The sequence below is a fragment of the Lissotriton helveticus genome, chromosome 1_1 (assembly GCF_964261635.1).
Source record: "Lissotriton helveticus chromosome 1_1, aLisHel1.1, whole genome shotgun sequence".
Lineage (NCBI taxonomy): Eukaryota > Metazoa > Chordata > Amphibia > Caudata > Salamandridae > Lissotriton > Lissotriton helveticus.
The window spans coordinates 487,543,130-487,566,555 of NC_136057.1; the positions used below are offsets into that span (position 1 = coordinate 487,543,130).

Here is a 23,426-nt window from a genome sequence, read left to right on the forward strand (position 1 = left end):
CCGGGTCTATGGGTACTTTTAGGCCTTGGCATATACCCCTGACTCACGCTTGATTGACATGTGCTCACAAAATGTGGTAAATATGTCTTGGGGCCCTGATGATGCAATTGATTTCTTTAATTTAACCTTGCTGCAAGGCCTCGACAATTTAGCTCCCCCTAACAAAATGCACAAGGAAGAGAAGTACGCCCTCTGCAGCTTGGCTCTCTTTCACCCTTCACCCTTCAAGCGGAAAAATCAAGATGTAAACAGCTTGGAGGAAAATGGGGGTTAAATGATGATATTGAATACAAACTGGAATATAAAGCTGCTCTTAGGAAGTTCCGAAAAAGTATTAAAAGAGCTAAAACAGACTTTTTGCCGAAGAAATAGCTGCCTCGGACAATGCACCAGGAACCGTTTATAAAAATGGTTACAACTTTCTGAATCCAGAGACTAATAAACATATTATTCCTGCCTCACAAACGTTGACCAAAAACTTCTCTGTTTTTCATGCAAAGTGGAAAAAGTACATTCTAATTTCTATATGCCTGAGGATAATTTGCTGTTAGGATCATATCCTGACCTTAGGCTCGGAAAGGAGGGTCTCTTCTTTGAGCCCTTTGAAAAGATTACTTTAGCGGAATTTGATCGTATTAAAAAAGCGAAATCTGGATCATTCCTTGATGTTTGTCCACCTTACATTTTGTCTTTGGCTGCTGCATCCATTAACCTGCAGGCTAGCTCCCTTTTTAATCTATTTTTGAATTGGGTAGCATGCGAACAGTTTGGGGAAAGGCGCTTGTAGTGCCCCTTTTTAAAAAAAAACTCTGACCCTCTTACCTTGAGTTATTACAGGCCTATTTCACTTCTTCCTGAATAACATCCTTCACTCCTCTCAATCTGGCTTTCGCATGTGCTACAGTACTGAGTAGGCCCTCTTGGAGGTCACCAAGTATTTCAGATGCAATCTGGATCTGATAAGAAAAGCAATGGACATTTTATTAGATTTGTCTGCCATATTCGAAACGGTGTTCCACAAAATACTCCTGCAGAGACTGCAAAGGTAGGGATTGTGGGCAGAGCTAGGAATTGGCTCTGATCTGAATAATCAGGCAGATAGCAAGCAGTTTCTCTATCACCGCTTACCTCTTAGTTTACAGAGTTGCGCTGTGGTGTCTGCAGGGTTCAGCACCAACTTTGCTTAACATCTATATGGCACCACTTGCGCCTCTAGCTCAAAGTTGGGGTCTGAACATCATTTCTTATGCGGACGACACAGCTTGTGCTGGCATTCCAACAGATTGATCAATCAATCAATCAATCAATCAGGGGTTTGCATAGCGCAACTACTCACCCGCGAGGGTCTCAATGCGCTAATGACTCAGTGGTTTACAACTTTCAGTGCTACCCTTCTGCAGTCATCAGTTGGATGCACAGCGGTTGCCTGAAACTTAATTTGGACAAATAAGAAATTCTAGTTTTCGGTGCACCTTCCGTGTTTGATTCCACTAGACTTTGGCCTACTGATTTAAGTGTAGCCCCCACGCCAACAGCAGTGGCCAGGAGTCTTGTGGTCCTATTGGAAACAGACTTATGTTTCAAGCCTCAGATGCAGGCCAGCGCCACCATCTGTTTTTCATTTTTAAAATCTTTAAGATAGACGTTGATAACCCTTCCGTTGGTCACTCCACTGAGAAAGTCATAGTACATGTATTACTCACATCCAGACTGAACTATGCCAATGTACTCTATCTTGGTGCCCTTCAGGAATTGTTTAACTGACTACAGCAAGTTCAGAATGTTGCATCTCGCCTTGTTTTAACTTTAACATACCAAAAAGGCACTCCATTCGGCAAGGTCTGAAAAAGACTTCATTGGCTGCCAGTTAAGTCTAGAATTAAATTTAAAGCACTTATGATTACTGTAGTGATGTTTATTCTTTGTAGTATGCTAACATGTACTATAGAATGGTTAATGGAATTATTATATGTCATCTAAGAACGTTCACATGTCATATGCATGATGTTTAGAGTGCTGGTCAGTCCTGAATTCTCCTTCAAGCTGGCAGCACCTTTATTACTACAGCTTCACTTCTTTTCCAATAAATCATCAAATCTAAATTAATTGTGTTGGAGTCACTACAGATTTGGCGACGAGGGAAACCTTTCAACTCATTTGGAAATCCTTTTCTACAAATTATTTGGATTTATTAATTATTTGGATTTCACTCAACCGAACAACTGAAAATGTATTAACAACTCCGCCTTCAATATTCGACTTGCATCGGAACTCCTTGGAACTCCTTTTCATCATTTGCGGTGAGAACCTGTGTGTTTTCTTTATTCACTACGTTTATTACCTCTGCATCCTTTGAATCGTGTACGGTTACCAACCGCTCCGGTACCAGCCTTCAACAACGCACATTCAAAAGACGCGGCTTCTTCCTGGAACTTTGTTTATCCGCGTCACTGCCTCTGCATTGTGCGTCACTACGAGTGCATTCTGGGTACCCTAGTGCATTCTGGGTATGACCCGACGTAAGGTCACGTCGGCAGCCATCTTTTATGACATTTTCAATTAATTTCACCGCGATCATTACAAAAAGGAAATCGGAGTTCTGGAACCACTTTCCACGGTATTTTGACTTTATAATCACTTCAATTATTACTTTATTTTCTCTTCTTATATTGTAATTTCAATAAAGTAAAGGTGCTGCCTGCAATTATTTTTCTCTCCCCTCAAGAACTTCAATACATTCATATACCCTACATTATACAGTTTTAACTGCTTCAATATGCCTGACACTAATGAAAGTACTGCAAGTGGAGAAAGGTCTATTCATGGATTGAACTTAAATCCTCCCAGAGAATTTTTAATTATTCCTGGTGATCCTCCTGTTGCTTGGCTAGATTGGAAGGAGTATTTTCTAAATTACGTAGCCAATCTTGAGGATGTCAGTGGTGCTTTTACACCAGAAAGGAAGAAAAGAATCTTATTATTAGGTCTTGGTCCTGAAGGATTAAGAATCTATAACCAACTTGATAAAACAGACAGATCTTCTGGAGATGTTGATGTGTTCAATGCAGCACTTTTGGATATGGATGATTATTTCTCTCCTTGTGTCTGCATTGCTGTCACCAGACATTCTTTTTTTCAACGCAAGCAAAAAAAAAATGAATCAGTAGAGGATTACGTTTCTGCCTTAAGAAAATTAGCGGTCAAATGCAAATTTGCCCAGCTGCATGATGATCTTATTCGTGATCAAATTGTCATGTACACTAAAACCAAAACCATACAAAACAAGTTGTGGGTTGAAGGTGATGGAACTTTGAAAGAAATTGTTGCCATGGTCAAAAAGGCAGAACTTTCTGAACGCTGTGCCAAAGCTTCTCTTTCCAATGACAGAAAAGAAACTGAAATTGTTAACAAAATTTCTGAGGGTAAAACTTTTGTTAAACATAACAAAGATTTCAAATCCGGGAGTATGAGAAGGGAAACCTTTGATTCAAGAAAAGGTCCTGATCCTGTGTGTTACAGATGTGGGAGTTATTCTCATCTTGCTCATTATCCTAAATGTCCAGCCAAAAATACTAAATGTTTAGTTTGTGGTGTTATGGGCCATTTTGCAAAGGTTTGTAAAAAGAAAATGTATAAGAATTTCAAAAGCAAAATTGCATGTATCCAAGAAACTGAACATGATGTTAGTTCATCATCTGATGATGAAGTATTACAAGTACAGAACATAGTTTAAAAAAAAGGTTGTTTTGAATATATCTGATGATGATTCAAGCAAACCTTTTTGTCAAGTTTCCTTAGGAGGAATTCTAACACAACTTGCTGCAGATTCAGGTTCACCCTATACTATAGTTAATAAGCATGTATGGGAAGAGAAATGTATTAACCAAATTGGAAATTGGTTAGAACCTTCTGATATTTCACCTGTTAGCTACACAGACGACACTATTGATATTTTAGGTTTTAGAGTTTTAAAATTCAGATTCAAAGGGAGGCATGCTACGTGTAAATTATATGTCTCTAAAGATGGACCATCTGTTCTTGGTTGGAGGGATCAGAGGAGTTTACATATAATTCTGGATCCAAACAGCAAAGAACAAGTTTTGGTTTCTTGCACAAGTGAAGACACTAAAAAGTGGGTAATGGATGAATTTCCATCTGTGTTTACAGGGAACATGGGTAAACTGAAAGGTTTTACACACCAAATCAGATTAAAAGATAATGCTATTCCTAAAATTCATAAAGCTAGAAATATTCCAATCATTATTAAGGATGAAGTCAAATCTGAATTGGATAAATTACTAAATTCCAACATTATAGAAACTGTAGAGGCTGCTGAGTGGGTTTCTCCGTTGGTCGTCGCACGCAAGGCCAACGGAAAGGCCCGTTTGTGTGTGGATTTGAGATATTTGAACAGCCAGAGAATTGTTTAACTGACTACAGCAAGTTCAGAATGTTGCATCTCGCCTTGTCTTTAACTTTAACATGCCAAAAAGGCACTCCATTCGGCAAGGTCTGAAAAAGACTTCATTGGCTGCCAGTTAAGTCTAGAATTAAATTTAAAGCACTTATGATTACCCATAGGCATTTCATTATAATGAGCCTCGATATATACAGGATAAAATATCTTACTTCAAGGGCATCACGCTCAACTTATCAAAACCTGTTATGCATACCTAAAGTTCGTAAAGCCGGAGCAGGGAGCAGATCCTTCGCTTTCTAAGCTCCCAGCCTCTTGAATGCTTTTCCATTCTATCTCCGTTCTCTCTCTAATGAAAGCTCGTTTAAAGCCCAATTGAAGACTTTTTTGTTTCAGGATGTGTATTCTAGTTATAATCTCTCCGAGAGCACAGCGCCAGGATGCTTCTTGTGAAGCAGCAGTCGAGCTTTATAAATATACTTTAATTCATTCATCCATTCATGTGAGAATCCTTGACAAGAGCATTGCAGATCATCTTGGGAATGCATTTCTCCTAGCTAAAGGAGAGATAGTTTAGTTGACTTTAAGACTGGACAAATATAAAAATGAAGCTTTATAACATGAACATAATTGTCTATGTTTTTACAGTGCAGTTTTTTAGATCTGACCTTTCAGACCTCTGTAGCTGTCTCACCAGATTATAGTTTCCAAAACAATCATACGTAATATTCATACATTATAGGGCTTTTAGACAGCAGACTTCATCCACTGGTCAATTGAATTGCCATTCATATTTTGCTTCCATCTCCCTCAGCATAAGGGACGTAGCAATGATTCAGCCCACTTTACCTAATGGCTCATTCCATTTTAATGGACTGTACATAGCGTGTTCATATTGTTCACGTCAGCTTAATGATGGTTCCTTTCTCTTCTGGGATAAAGCTCTTTCGAAGTGTGCTTTTTAAATGTTATTTTGGTTTATAGTCTTTAAAAACAGCCATTTATTTTACTTGCTCATCACGGTCCCAGATAGATGGGGAATTATTTCCTGCTTTCTTCTAAAGATTGCCGATAAAAAAGTGTTTAAGCGACATTCCATATATGTTAATAGTTCTGATTTAGGTGTGAGACTCCCAATTATTGAAGCCAAAAATGGCTTTATTTGTGGCTGTCTCTCACCTGAAATTGCCTCTGCTTCAATAGAAGTAAATGGTGGAAAAAGAGTCTCGCAGTGATGTTTTTCTCAAATCCTCACTTTCCTCTTCTAAAATATTGGCCGGTAGGACATTGTGACATTGTAGCTGCCTGTACTTGGTCAGGTGATGATCTCTTCTTGTCACCTGCGAAAAAAATAGTCAAGCGCATGACACAACTGAAAGGCTTTTCTTTTTTTTAAACATCACTAATAAAACAGCAAGCTCTGTGAATATTTATTAAATGTAACATTTTTATTGTATGCATATGCTGCTCACATTTAGGTATCTGTTTTTAGTTTTGGGCCATATGTTTGCAATATAAATGCAGTGAAAAAAACCAAACCTTTTTCACCACCTGCACACAAAAAGGCCAGGCTTTTTGGCTTTGCCTATTTGTTTTTCTACATATCGACATAGAAAGCGGACTACGAAAGCGTTACTTCACTGTAGTCTTTACAGACGTCAGAACCCGGAAGTAGCTCACTGTTGCTATGGGAACGTGACGCACATAGGGTGAGAGTTGAAAGGTTGAAGTGGGTGGACCGCTCTAGCTTGCCGTTGTGGCCGCGGTGCTGCGAAGTCCGGGGATTGAGTGTCTCCGGAGTCTGCACACTCCCGCCTCGAAAGATGGACGTGGATTCCGTGCTTTTAGCAATGCGGGCCGGGTCGGAAGAGACGGAGGCTGCGTTGCGAAAGTACACGAAAGAGGTAACAAGCGCATTGTTGCTGACTGTCGCCCTTAGCTCGGTGATTCCTATGTGCACTGGGACAATCTTTTCTCACCATATATATATATCTGTGATACTTGAGTTTCAGCTATGCTGTTCTGTACGCTTCTGCTTCTCTGTAATCTGTGCATCTTTTATGGTCTGTGGCAGGTGTTGATTTTGATATGCTTTGGTCCTTTTTATACCAGCCAGTAATGCACACTGACTGGTTTGGCTGTTGATTGTGCTGTGCTAGTTATAAAGGCACTCGTCCAGGCTTTGTTGACGTCTGTGCAATCCAACACTGCTGTTCTATTGTTTTATGTCAGGACTTTACATCAGCTATGTTGTTTGTTCCAGGATGTTTTCCCTGAGCTGCGATCTACTAAATCCACTTTTTCACCCTCGTAGTGGCATCGTGCCGGGATTTCACACTCGGTCATGCTTGTGAGCATGTCCCTGTCAAATGTTCACCCTCGAGCTTGGGTAGGTTCGTGTCAACCTTTCATCTTCAGCTGTGTTTGCTGTATTCCGAGGTGCTCAGTTTGTCTTATCTGCATTGTGCAGCTCTTTGTATTGAAACACAGAGCCAGACCTATATTAAATTGCACAATGCACATCAGTCAAAGTAGTACCTTGCCACTAGTACTTTAAGCCTGAATAGTTGGCATTGTAGATTCATAATATAGTTAACTGCGTTATGAAAACTACTTACTTATTTTATATTAGCACATAGGTCTGTCATCAAGTTCTTTCTAAGCACAATCTATACAAAACACGAATGGGACCATATCTTGCAGCAAAATATATATGACTTCATAGTCCTGATCACACTTCTAAAAAGACATGAGACTATGGGCTGTCGCATAGACGTAAGCCAATGGCGAGACTATAATAAATGGTCCACCAAGGCCATTCGAGGGGCCAATCATAAACCAATGGTATTTTTTTCTAAATGGCAATTATACTATACCCCCGCCAAATTGCAAAAATTGTTCCCAGAAACATCATCAGATTGCCCTAGATGTAATCACGCAAAAGGGGACTGGATGCATATGTGCTGCTCTTGCCTGAAATTGACTGTCTACTGGACTAGGGTCTTTCAGTCGATTAGTCAACAAGTCGAATGCAGCATTGACCCCAATCCTATGGTAATTCTATTTGGGATCTTTAATACTACTTTAACAGTGCGACAAAAACAATTTGTGTTCAATGCTTCACTAATAGCTAGATCATTGATCTTACAAAATTGGAAATCATCGGATCCACCAAAGCATGCACAATGGGTAATCAAAATGAGAAACACGAAAGAAAGAGAAAAATGTTATTCCATAAGGATAGGGGCTATCCGGAAATTTGCACAAATATGGGGAGCAGAATAAACCAATAGCGACGGGTACTATAACATTGCATAAATAAAGAAATAGATGTTGACAATTGGTCGCAACTATAAGAATTCACACCCACTCAGTACGGTCTTATGGTCCATTTATTGCCCTGTGTTTATTTATATTAAAACACAGGCACAGATGTCCACCCCCAAATATTAATGAATAACATTTTAAATGATGACTATTAATGGCATTTGAATTATGAACTATCATTATATTACTCTCTTTCTTGCAATGCCTTTTTTTCTCCTTTTTTTTTTCTCTTCTCTTTCGGCCTCCAGAAAAACATTCTGCAATTTTATAGAATGATCTGTTATTTATATAATAAAGATAAAAAAAACCGAATGGTTTAAAAATCATGCTATTTGTGTACCTGTTTTCTTACCTACTAAATTTGTTTATGCTCTGCTTAGCGCGCACTCAACAATTCTGACAAATATTTATGCAATATGGGTCTGCTAGTTGTTGTATATCAGTGGGAGAAATGTGTCTTACCTAAAGTAGATACACGTTAATCACAGTGCGTGGGTGCGTTTTAATTCTCTATAAACACTGCAGCTATATGAGTCGTACCCCTAATATAGTTATCACAGGAGAAGCACTGGAACTCAAGAATATGGGAAAATAATATTGACATTATTATAAACAATGACATTATAAGGAATTCACAATATCATTAATTAACTCAAAGATGAGAATATGTGCAGACATCGTTTAGTGGAGTAGTGTAACCTCACAAATCCTTAGGAACTTTCAGGGAACTAAGCCATAGCCCGTCTATACTACACATGTAATTGAAATGAATTTACAACCTCTGCTGTGTACCTCTCAAGCTTTATATCTTCTTTACTAAATGCAACAGCAAAATCTATTGGCATTCCATGTGCTTGTTTTAAGTTTGGATTCTTTCCAATGCGCTCAAGGTCTTCATGACATTCTGAACTCTCTCTCTCCTGGGATTACTAGCCAAGTTGTTTTGTAAAACATTGTCAAATCATTGCTGATCAAAGTCGAAATGTTTATTAATTTACCCAAAATTGGGTGGTTTCTGTCGTACCTTCCTATGTCATGCTTATCTCTTGTTGTTTGTTTTAAAATCTGTTGAGACGTGAGCATGCTGGTCAGGCCGCACATCTGGCATATTTATTTTCTACTTTTTTGCTTTGAAGCAAAATGTCATGCAAAGCTTTTACCTGTCCTCTAAAGTCTAACCCAAAGAGTTACACATCATTGTGTCATTGAGGCTGCTAAAGATTTTTTTTACCATCTTGGCATTTGTTTTGCAAATAGACCAGATATATAGATATAGGGCCATATGTATCAATATCCTGATTTGCGATTCTCAAAACGCGATTTTTTAGAATCGCTATTTGAGAATTGCAAATAGGGATGTATGTAAAAAATCGCAATTTTTTTAGCGATTTCTTAATATTCCTTAATTGCGATTAGCAAATTACGAATCACAATTAAGGAATACTTTCCCATTCATTTCTATGGGCCAGGAGTTATTCTGAATTTGCGATTCACAATTTGAGAATCGCAAATTGAGAATAATTTCAAGGGTGCAGAGGACAAAAGGACACCTTGATGCACCCCTGAAATAAGCATGGGTGCACATGTGGCGCACATAAGTGCATGTATGTGCTTCACATTGCACTTTGAAAAATGCAAAAAAGTGAATTTTTCAAAGAAATCGCAAATTACCACCAACTTGAAGTTGGTGGTAATTTGCGATTCCTTAAGGTCAAATTGCACTTTTTTGGTGCTTCTTACATTGCATTTAAGGAATCGCAAATTTTGCGATTCCTTAGATGCAATCGAACAATAAGGAATCGCAAATTTTGTGATTCCTTATTTTGCCTTAATACATACCATTTGGCAACATTTTTTTTTTAAACCGTTTTTATTGGCTTTTTAGCATTGCAACAATACAATTACAATTCGTTATCTCTGTGATGAAGTACAGTCATTAAAGTTCGCTCGTTGTGTGGATCATTACTTTGCATTCTTGCTCAGTAGCACATAACATAGCCAATGTATTCTTATGATAAATGAGGTCGTCAAATGCTCGTACATCTATACATAAACTTCAGTGTAGAACGTATCCGAGATTGATTCTTCAATAAACGGTTACATCAACAAATTAATATTCTCATTCCCTTTGGTTCCCCTCTCATTCCTGAATATGACATCATCATACAGACAGTGCATTTTTTATCCCACCCTACGGGCTTGTTTCAAGTTCCGACAGTTCCTGTGGGGGTTCACATATGTTATCTCGGTACACATTCCATTTCTCCCAGATTCTGGATCATTTTTTCGGGCACCCCCTATGTACATAAACCGCCCTTTCTGCCACCATCGCCGCATCCATGTCATTCCCCCATTGTGTTCTCGAAGGTATTGTGTTAGATCCCCATTTTCTAGCGATATTCTGCTTTGCTAGAGCCATGCCCAGTGTAGCCCATGTTTGTAACCCCCGGTTGAGGTCTGTGGAGGACCATATATTTAGTAAGCAGCACCTGGGCTCCGGCTGTAGTTCTACTCCACTCGCTTCAGATATATCCGACATGACAGATGTCCAATATGTTTGTATTTTAGGACAGTCCCATAGTGTGTGGTAGTATGTACCCTGCAGTCCACAACCTCTCAGGCATTCAGGCTCTGGTATGTGTCCCAGTTTGTGCAAAAGAGTGCGTGGATAGTATACTCTGTGTAACACCTTTAGTTGTATGAGTTTTAGCCGGGATGGTATGGAGGCGTCTCTCGCCGAGGCTTGGGCATACAACCAGTCTTCGTCATCTATATCCCCCAGTTCCACCTCCCACTTGCTCCGAAGTACCACCGTGGGGTCTGGAAGATTATTGATGAGTTTGCGGTATGTAAGCGAGATAGACTCCTTACTGATCATCTTGAAAAGAAGGCTATCTTCTAGTGGGGAGGAGTCTGCTAGTGTGGTTCTCGGTGGGATGGCACCCTGTAAGGCATGTCTGATTTGCGTATAGCGGTATAGTTCGGTATCTGCCATTCCGTACTTGTCTTTCAGGGCCTCAAATGTGATAATTGCTCCCCGGTACCACATGTCTCCTATTTTTGAAATACCTATTAGGTCCCATTGCCTGAAGCCCTTAGTGTTGGCCAAGGTACCAAGACACCGTGTGTCCCAGAGTGGGGTAGCAAGTGTAAAGACTCCCTCCCATCCTAAGGCTCTTTGAGCTGTATGCCAGATCCTGATAGTATGTGCCGTCGGGCCAGTGAGTGTATGCCGTCGTTTGTTGGTGTAGAGGGCTTTCATCAGTTTGTCTGTGGGGAGTATAGTTCTGTCTAGGCTGTATGCTGGATCGTGCTGTGGAGCATGCAACCATTGGTTAATGACCGTTAGTTGTGCGGCCCAGTAATACAGCTTGACACTTGGCAGCGTGATCCCTCTATCGTACCAGCTGCGGATAAGTTTGGAATGTGCTATACGCGCCGGTTTTCCGTCCCATAACAGTGAGGAGATTTCTGCATCTATCGCTTTGAAGTAGGGGAGCGGGAGCGGAAACGGGGTATTCTGTAGTGCGTATAGGAATTTTGGGAGCGAAAGCATTTTAAAGAGCGCTGCTCTTCCTAACAGTGTCAGTGGGAGGGAGCGCCAATGTTTCACATCCGATTTGAGCCTCTGTAGGGGTTTTAATGGATTTTCTTCCATAAAAATGGAATTTTGCGGCGTGACGTAGATTCCGAGGTATCGGAACCCCCTGGTCGCTATTTGTAGTGTGCACGCAGGAGGCAATGTGGGTATCTGACCGTGTAGTATGTACAGGAGTGATTTAGTCCAATTAATTGTGTAGCCTGATATTTCTCTATATTCCTCTAGGACGTCTAGTAGGGTGGACAGGGACGTGGTCGGGGATATTAGATAAATCAGTACGTCATCGGCGTAAAGGGAGATACGGTCTTTCCATCCCGGTTCCCATGTGATCCCCCGGATCTGCGGTTCCGTGCGTACTTTCACCGCCAATGGTTCCAGTATGAGCGCGAACAAGAGTGGGGACAGTGGGCACCCTTGTCTTGTACCGCGACCCAGCGTGAACGTACGTGATGTATGGCCATTCGCTACCACCTGAGCCAGGGGGGCCGTATATAGTAGTTTAATCCAGTTACAAAATTTGGGGCCAAATCCCATCTTCCGGAGCACTGCAAAAAGAAAGGGCCACTCCACTAGGTCAAATGCCATAGTTGCGTCTAAGGATAGAAGGGCCGCCTCTTCATGCAGCATCGGAATACGGTGTAGTACACCATTCAGGCGTCGCAGGTTGAGAGATGTATTTCTCCCGGGCATGAAGCCCGATTGGTCTGGGTGTATTAATGTTGTGAGGTGTGGTTGTAGTCGTAACGCCAAGACATTCGCTAGAATTTTCGCATCTGCGTTCATTAGTGAAATGGGGCGGTATGAGGACGGTCGGTCAGGCGGTTTGCCGGGTTTATGTATAGCCACAATAGTGGCCAAGCGTTGTTCTTCCCTCAACATACCCTGTGTGAGGCAGTCATTATACATGGGAAGCATGTGGGGGAGGAGTTGTTTGGCCATTGTTTTATATAGTTCTACCGGTAGGCCGTTTGGCCCCAACGCTTTACCCGTGTGTAAGGCTGCTAGTGCCTTCTCTAATTCATCCACCGTTAAATCATCTTCAAGGGTTTGGGCGTCCTCCTGTGAGAGAGTGACAAGTGGTATGTCATGTAGGAATTGTGTGCTGTCTTCTTCCGTCACACTGCTGCGTGCGGTGTAGATCTGTTCGTAGTAGGTGGCCAGTTCTTCAACTATTCTTTGGGGAAAGGTAGTGTGTGTACCATCAGTAAGTGTCAGTTGGGCTATCCACTTGTCTGCTCTGTCCTTTTTTTCCAGCCATGCGAGCATTTTCCCTGTTTTATCACCCAGCTCGTAAATTCTATGTAGGGTATCAGTGTGCCTAGCTTTAGCCATCTCTTCCACATATGCTCTGTATTCGCGCAAATTCAGGGCAAGTGTTTGTGCTGTGGCGTCTGTAGGATTGGAGGTGTGGGCTAATTCTGTAAAAGTAAGGACGGCGGATTCTAATTGTTCCATGGCCTCCCTTTGGTCCATTTTATGTCTTGTAATAGTGGAGATGGCCTGCCCTCTGATAACTGTTTTATACGCTTCCCATAGTATGGACGGTGAGTCTACCGATGATAGGTTTTCTTCAAAGTAGTGCGTGGTTGTAGTGTTAAGGGCTTTCGCAATTTTGGGGTTCTTCAGGTAACCTGGGTAAATCGGGTAGATTCTCTGCCGCCTTGTGGGCTGTGTGGTGTAGGTTAGATGAACTGGGGAGTGATCTGATATTCCTCTTGGTAGGTGTTCGAGGGATGTTACCGTTTCCGGGGGTATTGCTAATGTTAATATGTAATCTATGCGGGAGAGACTGTTATGTGCTCCCGAGTGAAATGTGTAGCAACGTTCATTAGGGTGTTTAATCCTCCACATGTCTACAAGCCCTTTGCGTCCTTAAATTCTTTGAAGAGGTGGCTCGATCTAGTCAGATCTCGGGGAGGCTGACGGTCTATGTCGGCGTTAAGCACCGCATTGAAGTCGCCCCCGATGATCAGGTTTCCCTCAGGGAGTTCAAGTAGTAGTTTCCCTAGATCCTGAAGAGTCCCTTGGTGTAGCGACGGGGGGACATAAACCGTCAATACATTGTAGGTCCGTCCCTCCCATTGACAGGTGATCCCCGCAAAGCGCCCTTGGTCGTCTGCCCATGTGTTTGATTATCAATGGTGCATTCTTACTGACTAAGATTCCGACTCCCCGGGAGCCGGAGGAAAACTCAGCATGTGTGACCATTTTGAAACCCCAGCGATTCATTGCTTGGCTGGCAATGCCCGCGAGGTGTGTTTCTTGTAGGAGGGCAATCGTGGGCGCCCTTCGTTTTAGGTATTTTAGGACCAGCCCCCGTCTAATTTTATGTCCCAGACCGTTTACATTCCAGGAAATAATTGACAGTGGTGGGGATGTCAATTTGTTCAACTGGGAGTCAAGGCCCATTAAGTTGTCATCCCCCATCGTGTCCAGTACACCGGGGTGTCCGGAGTAGAGCGGAGTGTATCCGTGTCAGAGCCAGTGGCAAGCCGCTATCTGGGGAGGGAACCCGAGCTCTGGACAATCGTTCCATTGGGTGGGTGAAATGTCTGTAGCAAGCGTTTAATGTATGATGTGAGCCGGCCTCGGTCGCGGCAGTACGTCTGAGTATATGAGGAAGAACCATGTTGAGCGTGGCATGTATATATGCTAGAGCTAGCCAAGCCATAAACCTAGAACATAAACAGGACAAACACATTACGTGTAAACCCCGTGCCACCCTCCCTGCCTCCCTGCCCGGTGGATAAAGAACCTTCCACCCCCCCAACTGAGCAGAGTGCTTACAGTCCCAACTTATGAGTATTGTTCGTGGGGGTGAGACTTCTGTATTCTTCTTAGAGTCCCTCTCTCCGCAAATATCATGCAATGTCTGTTAGATCAGGGTTTCTTACCTGCATGATTTCATATGCCCCGGGTCTGAGTCTTACCCTGTTCGCCATTGTCAGTTATAGCCAAATATTCTCTCAGCCGTTGGCAGTCTCCTTGTCTTATCTGAGAGTGAGGGTGGAGTTCTCAGCCGAGCTATCCGTATCCAATTCGTCCATGGGGAAACAGTCCGTCGTGTTGGCTGTGGGTCATCACCTGTCTATTCGGTTTCATCGGTCATCGGAGGGCTCCTATTACCGTTGGTCCGCCGTGGGTCGCGATTCTTGGGTCCTCTAGCCGGTCTCCAGCCCTCCAGTCAATCTTGGGCGTCCCGCGGCGAGTCAAAAAACCATGTTTTGCCCTCCGATTCGACGCGGAGCTTTGCCGGGAAGATCATTGAGTATTTAGGTTCTTGGGCTCGCAGTTCTTTCTTTACATCTATGAAGCCCCTCCTCTGTTTGGCTACTGCTGCCGTGTAGTCTGGATAGAAGTTGACGTCTGAATTGTCGATTCTGATCGGCGGGCGTGTTCGTGCTGCTTGTAAAATGGCGTCCCGGTCCCTGAAATTGAAAATGCGTGCCAAAATGGGGCGGGGTGGAGCCCCCGGTTTGGCCTTTCCCCCGGGTACTCGGTGGGCCCGTTCAACCGAGAAGTAGTTGGATAATCCCCTGGGTTTGAGTTGTTTTTGTATAAGATCCTCAATGTATAGGTCCAGGGCCGGGCCACCTTCCGTTTCCGGCACGCCTATCAGGCGGACGTTATTGCGCCGGGAGCGCCCTTCCTGATCGTCAAGTTTGGCCCTTAGTGTGGTATTATCATTTTCCAGTTGTAGGACCCTACGTTGTAGGTCTGATGTGTCCCCAACAAGTCCTGTGGTGGTCTTCTCCACTTCTCCGAGGCGATCCGACATCTTTGCCAAGTCAGCCCTTATCAATGATACGTCCGTGGACATGGTGCCCATTTAGGATTGCATTATCTTTAGGGTCGCCATCACATCGTGGAGAGTGACCTTTTCAGTGTCATTAGAGGCGCCAGTGGGCTGGGGTGACGTTCGCTGCGTGTCCCCTCTTGGAACGTCTGGCGGGTCTTTATTGTAGGCGAATTTGTCCAGCTTCAGGGTCTGTTGGCCCCTTGTCCCCCTGCCACTCATTCTGCAACTCACAGGATGTGTCCCTCTGATCAAACTTAATATTTGTCCCGGGTTGGTGCAGATCTCGGTGGGGCAGTGGGTCCAGCGCCGCGGTTCCTGGGCGAGTAGGGCAGGGCAGTCGCTCTCCGGTGCCCGGTATGTGATCTGTAGGTAGTACCTGCGTGTGTTAGTCTGCTAGGTCGTTGCAGCAATAGGTCTCAGGGCAGGGACTGTAGAGCTGGCTAGAGATGTCCCCCTTTCAGCATTCAGGTCGGCCCTGGGCAGTTCGTGGTGCGATGGTTGGTGCGAGTTTCGCGCCTCCGTACCCCCGGAAAGTGGCTGGGTGTTGGCGGCTTGGTCGCTGCAGTGGTCCGGCGCTCCGCTACGGCTGATGGAGATAGCAGGGCGCTGTGACCGGTCGCGGCCGCGTGAGGCACCTCCTCGTGGGCTCGCGGTTGCCGGCGACCGTCCCCTTCACTGGTCCGTTATTTTAATGTCTCACCGCGATGCGGGGGCCACATGGGGACCAGGCGGGGGTCTCGCTGGGGCTATGGAGGCCGGGGCAACGCTACAGGATCGCAGCGCACCCGCGCTCTGACATGTGCCCACTCTTACTGCTGGGTATTCGCCCGGCCGGGCCCGTCTCTCACCACAGTCCCCGGCTTCAGGCGCCAAGGTAGGCCTCAGTGTGCACCGCGACGTAGCTCCTCAATTCCGTTATGCACCGGGACACAGGTCGGCTCGTCGTGCCACGGAGGATTAGCCTAAGCAGGCGGTGCGGAGTAGGAATTGCAGTAGTGCGGATAAGTTACCGGATTTTTCAAGAGAGGGCTCTTCAGTTACAGAGCTCCATTATTCTGCGGCCATCTTGGCTGGTTGCTAGCCACGCCCCCCCATTTGGCAAAATTGCATTCGCAAACGCCGAAATTCTGCGAATTTCGGCATTTGCGAATGCAATTTTGCTCGATACATATGGCCCATAGATAGATATCTTTGAAATTTACCTCAAACTCATTTAAAGTACTGTTGGATTCTGTCCACATTCTTTGATGACATTCTGCTGTGGAGGATTGAGTTTATCTATAGTTTTAGCTCTGGCATATATTATGCCAAGCATCCATAATGGACACATGCTGGTACAGCGTCCTTATTAGTTTTTCGAAGTATAGTTATTGCTCTGTGTGTCACGGCTCTTTCAATCTGCTGTCTTCTCTACATGTATATTATTAATGATTTAAGTTTGAAATAAATCTACAGCACCTTTCACTCGCATACACGTATAGGTTGCAAACCATAACAAGACAACAATTGCTACTAAATGAATGATTAAAGTTTTGTTGTAAGATTTTTTTTTTAAATAATATGCTGTGTTATAATGTATTGATCTTTTTATATGGTCATATGTGTCTTTAACTTAATATATATGTACATACAAGTAAATGGTCAAGCACCTTGAGATATTTTTGGAAATTAGCTTAAGACCCGAAAGCGACCAACCTTCCTCAGGAGCTGGAATTCGCCATCATACAGTGGAAGAACAAGGCACTGTTGAAGCTGCCGGGTCCAGCAACTCCATCAATCTAAAAATAATGAAATTGTACTCCGACACAATAGGGACTCTGGCACAGGAGGCAGAACACCATCTGCAAAATTCAGCTCCAAGGCGCAGCTAAAGATCAATGTGAATCATTCATTGACACTTACATGAAAAAGTTAGCTAAAAAAGTTAATCTAGCGAGGGAGAGATTGGAACCAATTCCTCAAAAAAGCTAAAAAATATGTATGGCGGGCACATTGAAACAACTAAAGCGGAAAGTCAACAAGGCCCTCCGAACAGCCAACAGCTGAAACACAGTTTGCCAGCCTGAGGGCAGCTAAACTGAACTTTAAGCAAGCAATATGAGGTATTAGGAGGCAAAATATAGAGACCTTCTGGGCTAAGCTTATCTGGTACTTAAGCGCAACTACTGGAGCATGTTCTGGAAAACGGTGAACGCCTTGAAAAACTCGTCTTGTGGTAGGTCCGACTCGAGTTTCCAGAAGAAGTCTAGGTTATTTTCTTCCATGCCAACCTTAACTTCCAAACTGGCTCAAACATAACCATGCTCAATCAGGGGGCTGATCAGCAGGGACTGAACCCAGCGGTGGGACCGAGGCTGAATTTGGACATGGGCAGTAACCCCAATATCACTGCCAATGATGTACACCGGCAGATAGTAAAGGGGTGCAACACAGGGGCCCAAACAGTATCCCTCAGGCTATCTATAAGACAGATCCCACAAAGCAACCCTCATTTACTCCCTGGTGAATGGGCTGAAAATAAACAACTCCAAAAAACAAAATCATGATCTTAGCTGGGAGTACTTTAAAAGGGAAGGCTAGTTGATGCCTTGATGGGCACAAAATCGACAAAACAACATGCTACAAGTACCTCTGCCTTTCATTTGTCAACAGTGGCTCATTCAAATCACACAAGGAGGAAACCAAAAGGAAAGGGATTGCCTTGGCGGTAGGGCTCTCGGCCATATTCAGGAACTTGTATGGGCACCAGTTTGGCCCCTCACAAGAAATTTCCAGGGTAAAAGTTGTCCCAACCCTGGCCTATGGCAGCGAGGCTCTCCAGAGTAGAGATACAACCGTCCTGGACGCTACAATAGTACAAATATACAGGTAAATATTTCAGCTCCTCTGGCATACCTCACCAGCCCAGATCAGTCTGGAGCTTGGGTTAACAAAGCAGTCCCATTCCAGGCGTGCAGCATTTGCCATCTTCTGTTAAAAGCAAAAGTTCACTGAGGAAAACCCAATCAACCATAAATTATGGAAGGAGATGACTAAGAAATCGCTTTCACCATTCAGAAACTTTTTCGATAAAAAGATTGATCTGTTAGGATTTGCATAAATATGGCTAGCTGCAGCGAACCACAACCTCATTAAAAGAACAGTTACTAAAGCACTAAAACGACCTCCTCACTAGAAGACAGGGCAATTTTGGAGAAAAGCTCCCATACTTGGCTCACACTAAACAGTTACAAGATCTTGAGACCATAGCCGTATCTGGTTAAAGCTTTGAATTGCAGAACAAAATGCAAATATTTGAGCTATTGCCTAGGGATTTTACTGTCTCAAACACACAATGGTTCCTGGCTGAAGGTTGAAGGGGACATGGCCTTGCAACAGAAAACCTGGTCCATACCATCTGTCACTGTGATTCAACTCTAGACATATGCTGACAATGGCTGCGCCTGCTCTGGAACCAGTTAGGGGTGTGCCCCTGCAGGCAAGCCATTCTGGCCGCCTTAACTCTACAGATCAGAGATTTATCTCCTGAACAGTACAGTACAGCTACACACCTAGTAACCTGACCCTTTAGCCTTCAGTAAAAAGGCTTTCGCAGACAACGAACCTGTTCAAATTGCTCCTCAAGGTTTATCACTTAATTTCAACAAACTGCGTGTTTATAAATGTAAATCATTTTTTTTATCATAGTCTCTCCCTGCGCAAGCACCCTGTTTATTTTTTTTTATTCGTTTTTTATGATAGTTCTGATTTTTACCGAGATTTTGTGCACATTGTAACACTTTTAATAAATCTATGAAGGTTGGTCTGATTTGAGACCTTTTGTTGTAAGGACATATGTATATTTAGTTTGTTAAAAGCATCTGCTCCTCATTTTCCCAGCACAGCAAATTATTTGTTCCTACCTGTCAGCAAATATTTTATTCGAGGTAAAATAAAACCTATATTGCATATTTAGACAGAGACTTTAAAACACATTTTCACTAAGATCATTCGTCCGTACGTTTTTGTGGCAAGTAAACAATGTTGTCTCTTTGACAGCAGCTTGTGTACTTCTCTCTGCCTTTCTGAATTATTCAAGAACCTGAGACTGATGGGCTCCGAGCCAGTTGACACAGCAGGGTAACTCCACTATGCCCGTCTCAAATCCACAAAGTAATTTCATCTGTTGTTCTGGCAAAAGTCTTTGCTTGGGTTTTAACATACGTATACAGTTTAGCTGCTATCTACCATGTTTCTATTAGAATCTCTGTTTTGTTTTTCCACGCAAAATAATAAACACATTAGTAACCTTGCATTGTCATTAACGGTGCACACGCCATATTTATTATACTGTAACTTTTTAAATCTGTAAGGCAGTTCGATTTTTAAGTAACTAATATCTGCTTTGATAGGTCATATGATCTGGACAATTTGAACATGAGATGGTCCGATATTGGGTGTGTGACCAAACACTATTGCTTTATCCAATCAAAACATTCACATACCTTCTCTCTCACTTACTTTGTCACCACAGACTACTTGTTGCAGACTCTACCATCCTCCGACACCACCACCATATCACTCATCACATTGGCCACCACACCACTTTAAGGGGTATGGAGTCTATTTTGACCATTTATTATGATACCAGATTTCTACACCCTAACTGTATCTCCCACATCAACCTCCAAGCTGTTGTGTTAACCTTTTTATATTTTTCTTGTACTGACTGCCTCACATCACATAGCTTACCCAACTTATTCTTATTAAAATCTGTCTACTTCATTCTTGAGTCATTATTTATTCATGCTTGTGCCTTCATCCACACAAGTGGTGACAGTGTGTAACCAATAAGGGGAGTTGTGCAAATAGTTCGCAATATGTTCCCCCAACACATCGAATGATGAGATATGAAAGGGTAACGCCCGTGATCCTTGATCATTCTATTGAAGCCTGGAATTAAACTGTTTCTCCTTGGGTAATACAATGACATCTTTATGCACTTAATATCCTCCGAATCCAGATACGCCTCTATTTGTTTGGAAACAAACAAAGGACTATTGTCTGTTAACAACTTATCTTGAATGACTTCATGCTTAAAAACGTTATGCATGAATTCAATAATCCTGTCTTTTAACTTATCTCGTTAACAAATCTAAATTCAGGCCACTTGAAAAAGTAGTCTACGTGACTATAACAATATAGATCCCTCCCCCAGACTCCCACATTAGAATCCCAAACAAACCCACAACATCTGATGCCAATTAGCTCCAAGGTTTTGCTTGCACTTGTACAGACTTGACTGGGCAAGGCAAAGTAATCTGAAACGTGTCACTAACACCACAAGCTGCACAGTCCCTTCCTTATGGCTACACAGAATTGTCCATTGCCGGCCACTAGAAATCCTCCCACAAACTACTATTTATTGGGACCATACCCATGTACTATTTATTGGGACCATACCCATGTAACATTCATGACGCTTTCCTTCTTGTGCATTGGGCTTGATCCTTACATTTGAAATCCGATGTCCTAAATAGTCAAGGTCTCCCACTGCAATTTTGTGCTTTTCTTTCTTGAAATGTATGCCTTTATGTGTCACTATGTTCAACACACGAGTCCACACCCAATTTTGTTCCAGCATATTGGCTGTAAATAGCAGGGGATGGTTTAAAAATATGCATCACGCTCTACAGCCTTAAAGAAGACATGTATTACACTCTGAAAGAAAGAAGATGCAGCCTACCCGAAAGGCATTCTGCTAAATTGGTATGTCCCTCAGGTGTCGCAAATGAAGTCCAATACCTACATGCTTTATGAAGCTCTATCTGGTGATATAGCGAGGTGGTGAAGGTGGGTACTCCCTTTACAAATGCTAAGATTTCAGAAATTTGAAGCAAGGGTTCTGAATTTACCCAGCTATTTGCATTGATGTGGTCTACGCCCACACACCTCCAAAGCATTCTGTTGAGGTTAAGTGCAAATACTACACACCCTAACCATTCTGAGCTTTCAATTTCCTGTTATTACTCCCTCGTTACATATTCTTTGCAATTCTACTTTCAACTCCTTCCTCATTCCTTCTGCCACTCACTTCACCTTTTGAACACATGGTTTAGCCTTGTCCTTTAAGCTATATTGTGATCATGTTCTAATTCAATAAACACATTTTAAAGGTGTGAAAATACCTCTGTATTAAGCATGTAGGCTAATACTGCCTGAGTGATAATGTGTATTGACACGCAATACTTACTATCACAGGACGGACAGCAGGTCAATAATGGCAGTGCTCTTGGACTTGCCATGATGGTACGCAATATACATTTTTAGGTCTCGTCCTTTACCATTCCGAAGGAATGGGAAATGGCCGAGAATTCAAGTGCTCGAACTGATTGTCAAACCACCGCTTTTTTCGTGGCGTTTTCTTCGAGTGCACGTACAGGCACGCGCTTTTGGCCCATACACTTTCATGGCCATCTGTTCCTCCATGTCCCTCCCACCCTTCGTCAGGCTAATGGCCCTCCCCCAGCACAGAGCGCGCATCGCGGCCGCACAGCACATCAAAGGGCTTCTCCCAGCGTGTGCTGTGCGGCTTCTCCTCCCCTAATTATGTGGCCGGCCGTACTTGTGTTTCCCGGCCGCTTCCCGGCCACTCTTGTATTTAATTAGCAGCAGCAGCATTTCTCCTGCGCCAGGCCACATCAAAGGCTCTGTGCCACTTTCACCCACACAGCAACACTTACAGACACGCAACGCCACTCACACCCACGCAAGCCCACTATCATCCACGCAACGGCACTCACACACGCAACGCCACTCACACACGCAACGCCACTCACACACGCAACGCCACTCACACACGCAACGCCACTCACACATGCAACGCCACTCACACACGCAACGCCACTCACACACGCAACGCCACTCACACACGCAACGCCACTCACACACGCAACGCCACTCACACGCAACGCCACTGACACACGCAACGCCACTGACACACGCAATTCCACTCACACACGCAACGCCACTCACACACGCAACGCCACTCACACACGCAACGCCACTCAGCCACGCAACGCCACTCAGCCACGCAACGCCACTCAGCCACGCAACGCCACTCAGCCACGCAACGCCACTCAGCCACGCAACGCCACTCAGCCACGCAACGCCACTCAGCCACGCAACGCCACTCAGCCACGCAACGCCACTCAGCCACGCAACGCCACTCAGCCACGCAACGCCACTCAGCCACGCAACGCCACTCAGCCACGCAACGCCACTCAGCCACGCAATGCCACTCAGCCACGCAACGCCGCTGAGCCACGCAACGCCGCTCAGCCACGCAACGCCGCTCAGCCACGCAACGCCGCTCAGCCACGCAACGCCGCTCAGCCACGCAACGCCGCTCAGCCACGCAACGCCACTCAGCCACGCAACGCCACTCAGCCACGCAACGCCACTCAGCCACGCAACGCCACTCAGCCACGCAACGCCACTCAGCCACGCAACGCCACTCAGCCACGCAACGCCACTCGGCGTGGGCAGCTTCTCGGACCTCAGGTCCACAGCGGGCGGGGGGTGACAGGCACCAGTCGCGTTGCGGTGGGGCCCAGGCGTCAGCGCCGCCGGGAGGGCCCCCCAGGTATCCTAGTCTCTCAGCTCGTCCCCAGGTGTGGGCCCCGCACCGGCACAGGGGACCCAGCAGCAGCCGGCGCCCTCCCAGCCCCAGGGTGATGCTCCCAGGCAGCGGAGGAGATGTGGTGCCGAAGCGTGGTGTGTAGTTCTCCCCAAGCGCACCGGTCGGGAGATCCGGCACTACCAGGCTAGGCCCCGCGCCGGGGGCTCAGGTGCGGCGAGGTGCAGGAGCCGGAGGCAGCAGGCCGCCCCGCCGGGCGCCGCAGATGCGCCGGAGCGAGGGTTTTGGCAATGCCCAGCTCCCGGAGGGAGAGCCGGGCCAGGGTATGCTTCGCGGGGGGCCAGCTGGGCAAGTTCAGCAGAGTCTATCGGGCCCACGCCTGCCCGGGAAGGTCCCGGTCGATCGCCGCGTAGGCCCGAAGCCGGGGGGTAGAGTTGCAGGGACCCGCCTCACCAGTCAGCCACGTCTGCAGAAGTCCCCAGGCATCAGCGAAGGGGCCGCTTCCCAGCCCGGACAACACCCTCCGTCTTCGCCGCAGTCACGCTGGGAGCCAGCGGCAGTCCCCAGCTCCGTCAGGACCGTTGGAGAAGCTCAGCCCCTCGCCGCCATGATGCCGGGCTCCCGGCCTCGTCGGCAGGCGCTGCTGCGGGGCGGCGGAAGTCTC

General features: G+C 44.8%; 1 protein-coding gene across 1 annotated transcript in view; it reads left to right on the forward strand.

The window, feature by feature from the left end:
• Positions 1-6,126: 6,126 nt before the first annotated feature.
• RIC8B (RIC8 guanine nucleotide exchange factor B) overlaps positions 6,127-23,426 on the forward strand; it is a 508,522-nt gene continuing 491,222 nt past the window's right edge. Inside the window, exon 1 of the mRNA XM_078673927.1 lies at positions 6,127-6,321. Within this exon, the coding sequence (XP_078530053.1) occupies positions 6,241-6,321 (81 nt within the window). The 5' untranslated portion in view covers positions 6,127-6,240. The remainder of the gene's footprint in view (positions 6,322-23,426) is intronic.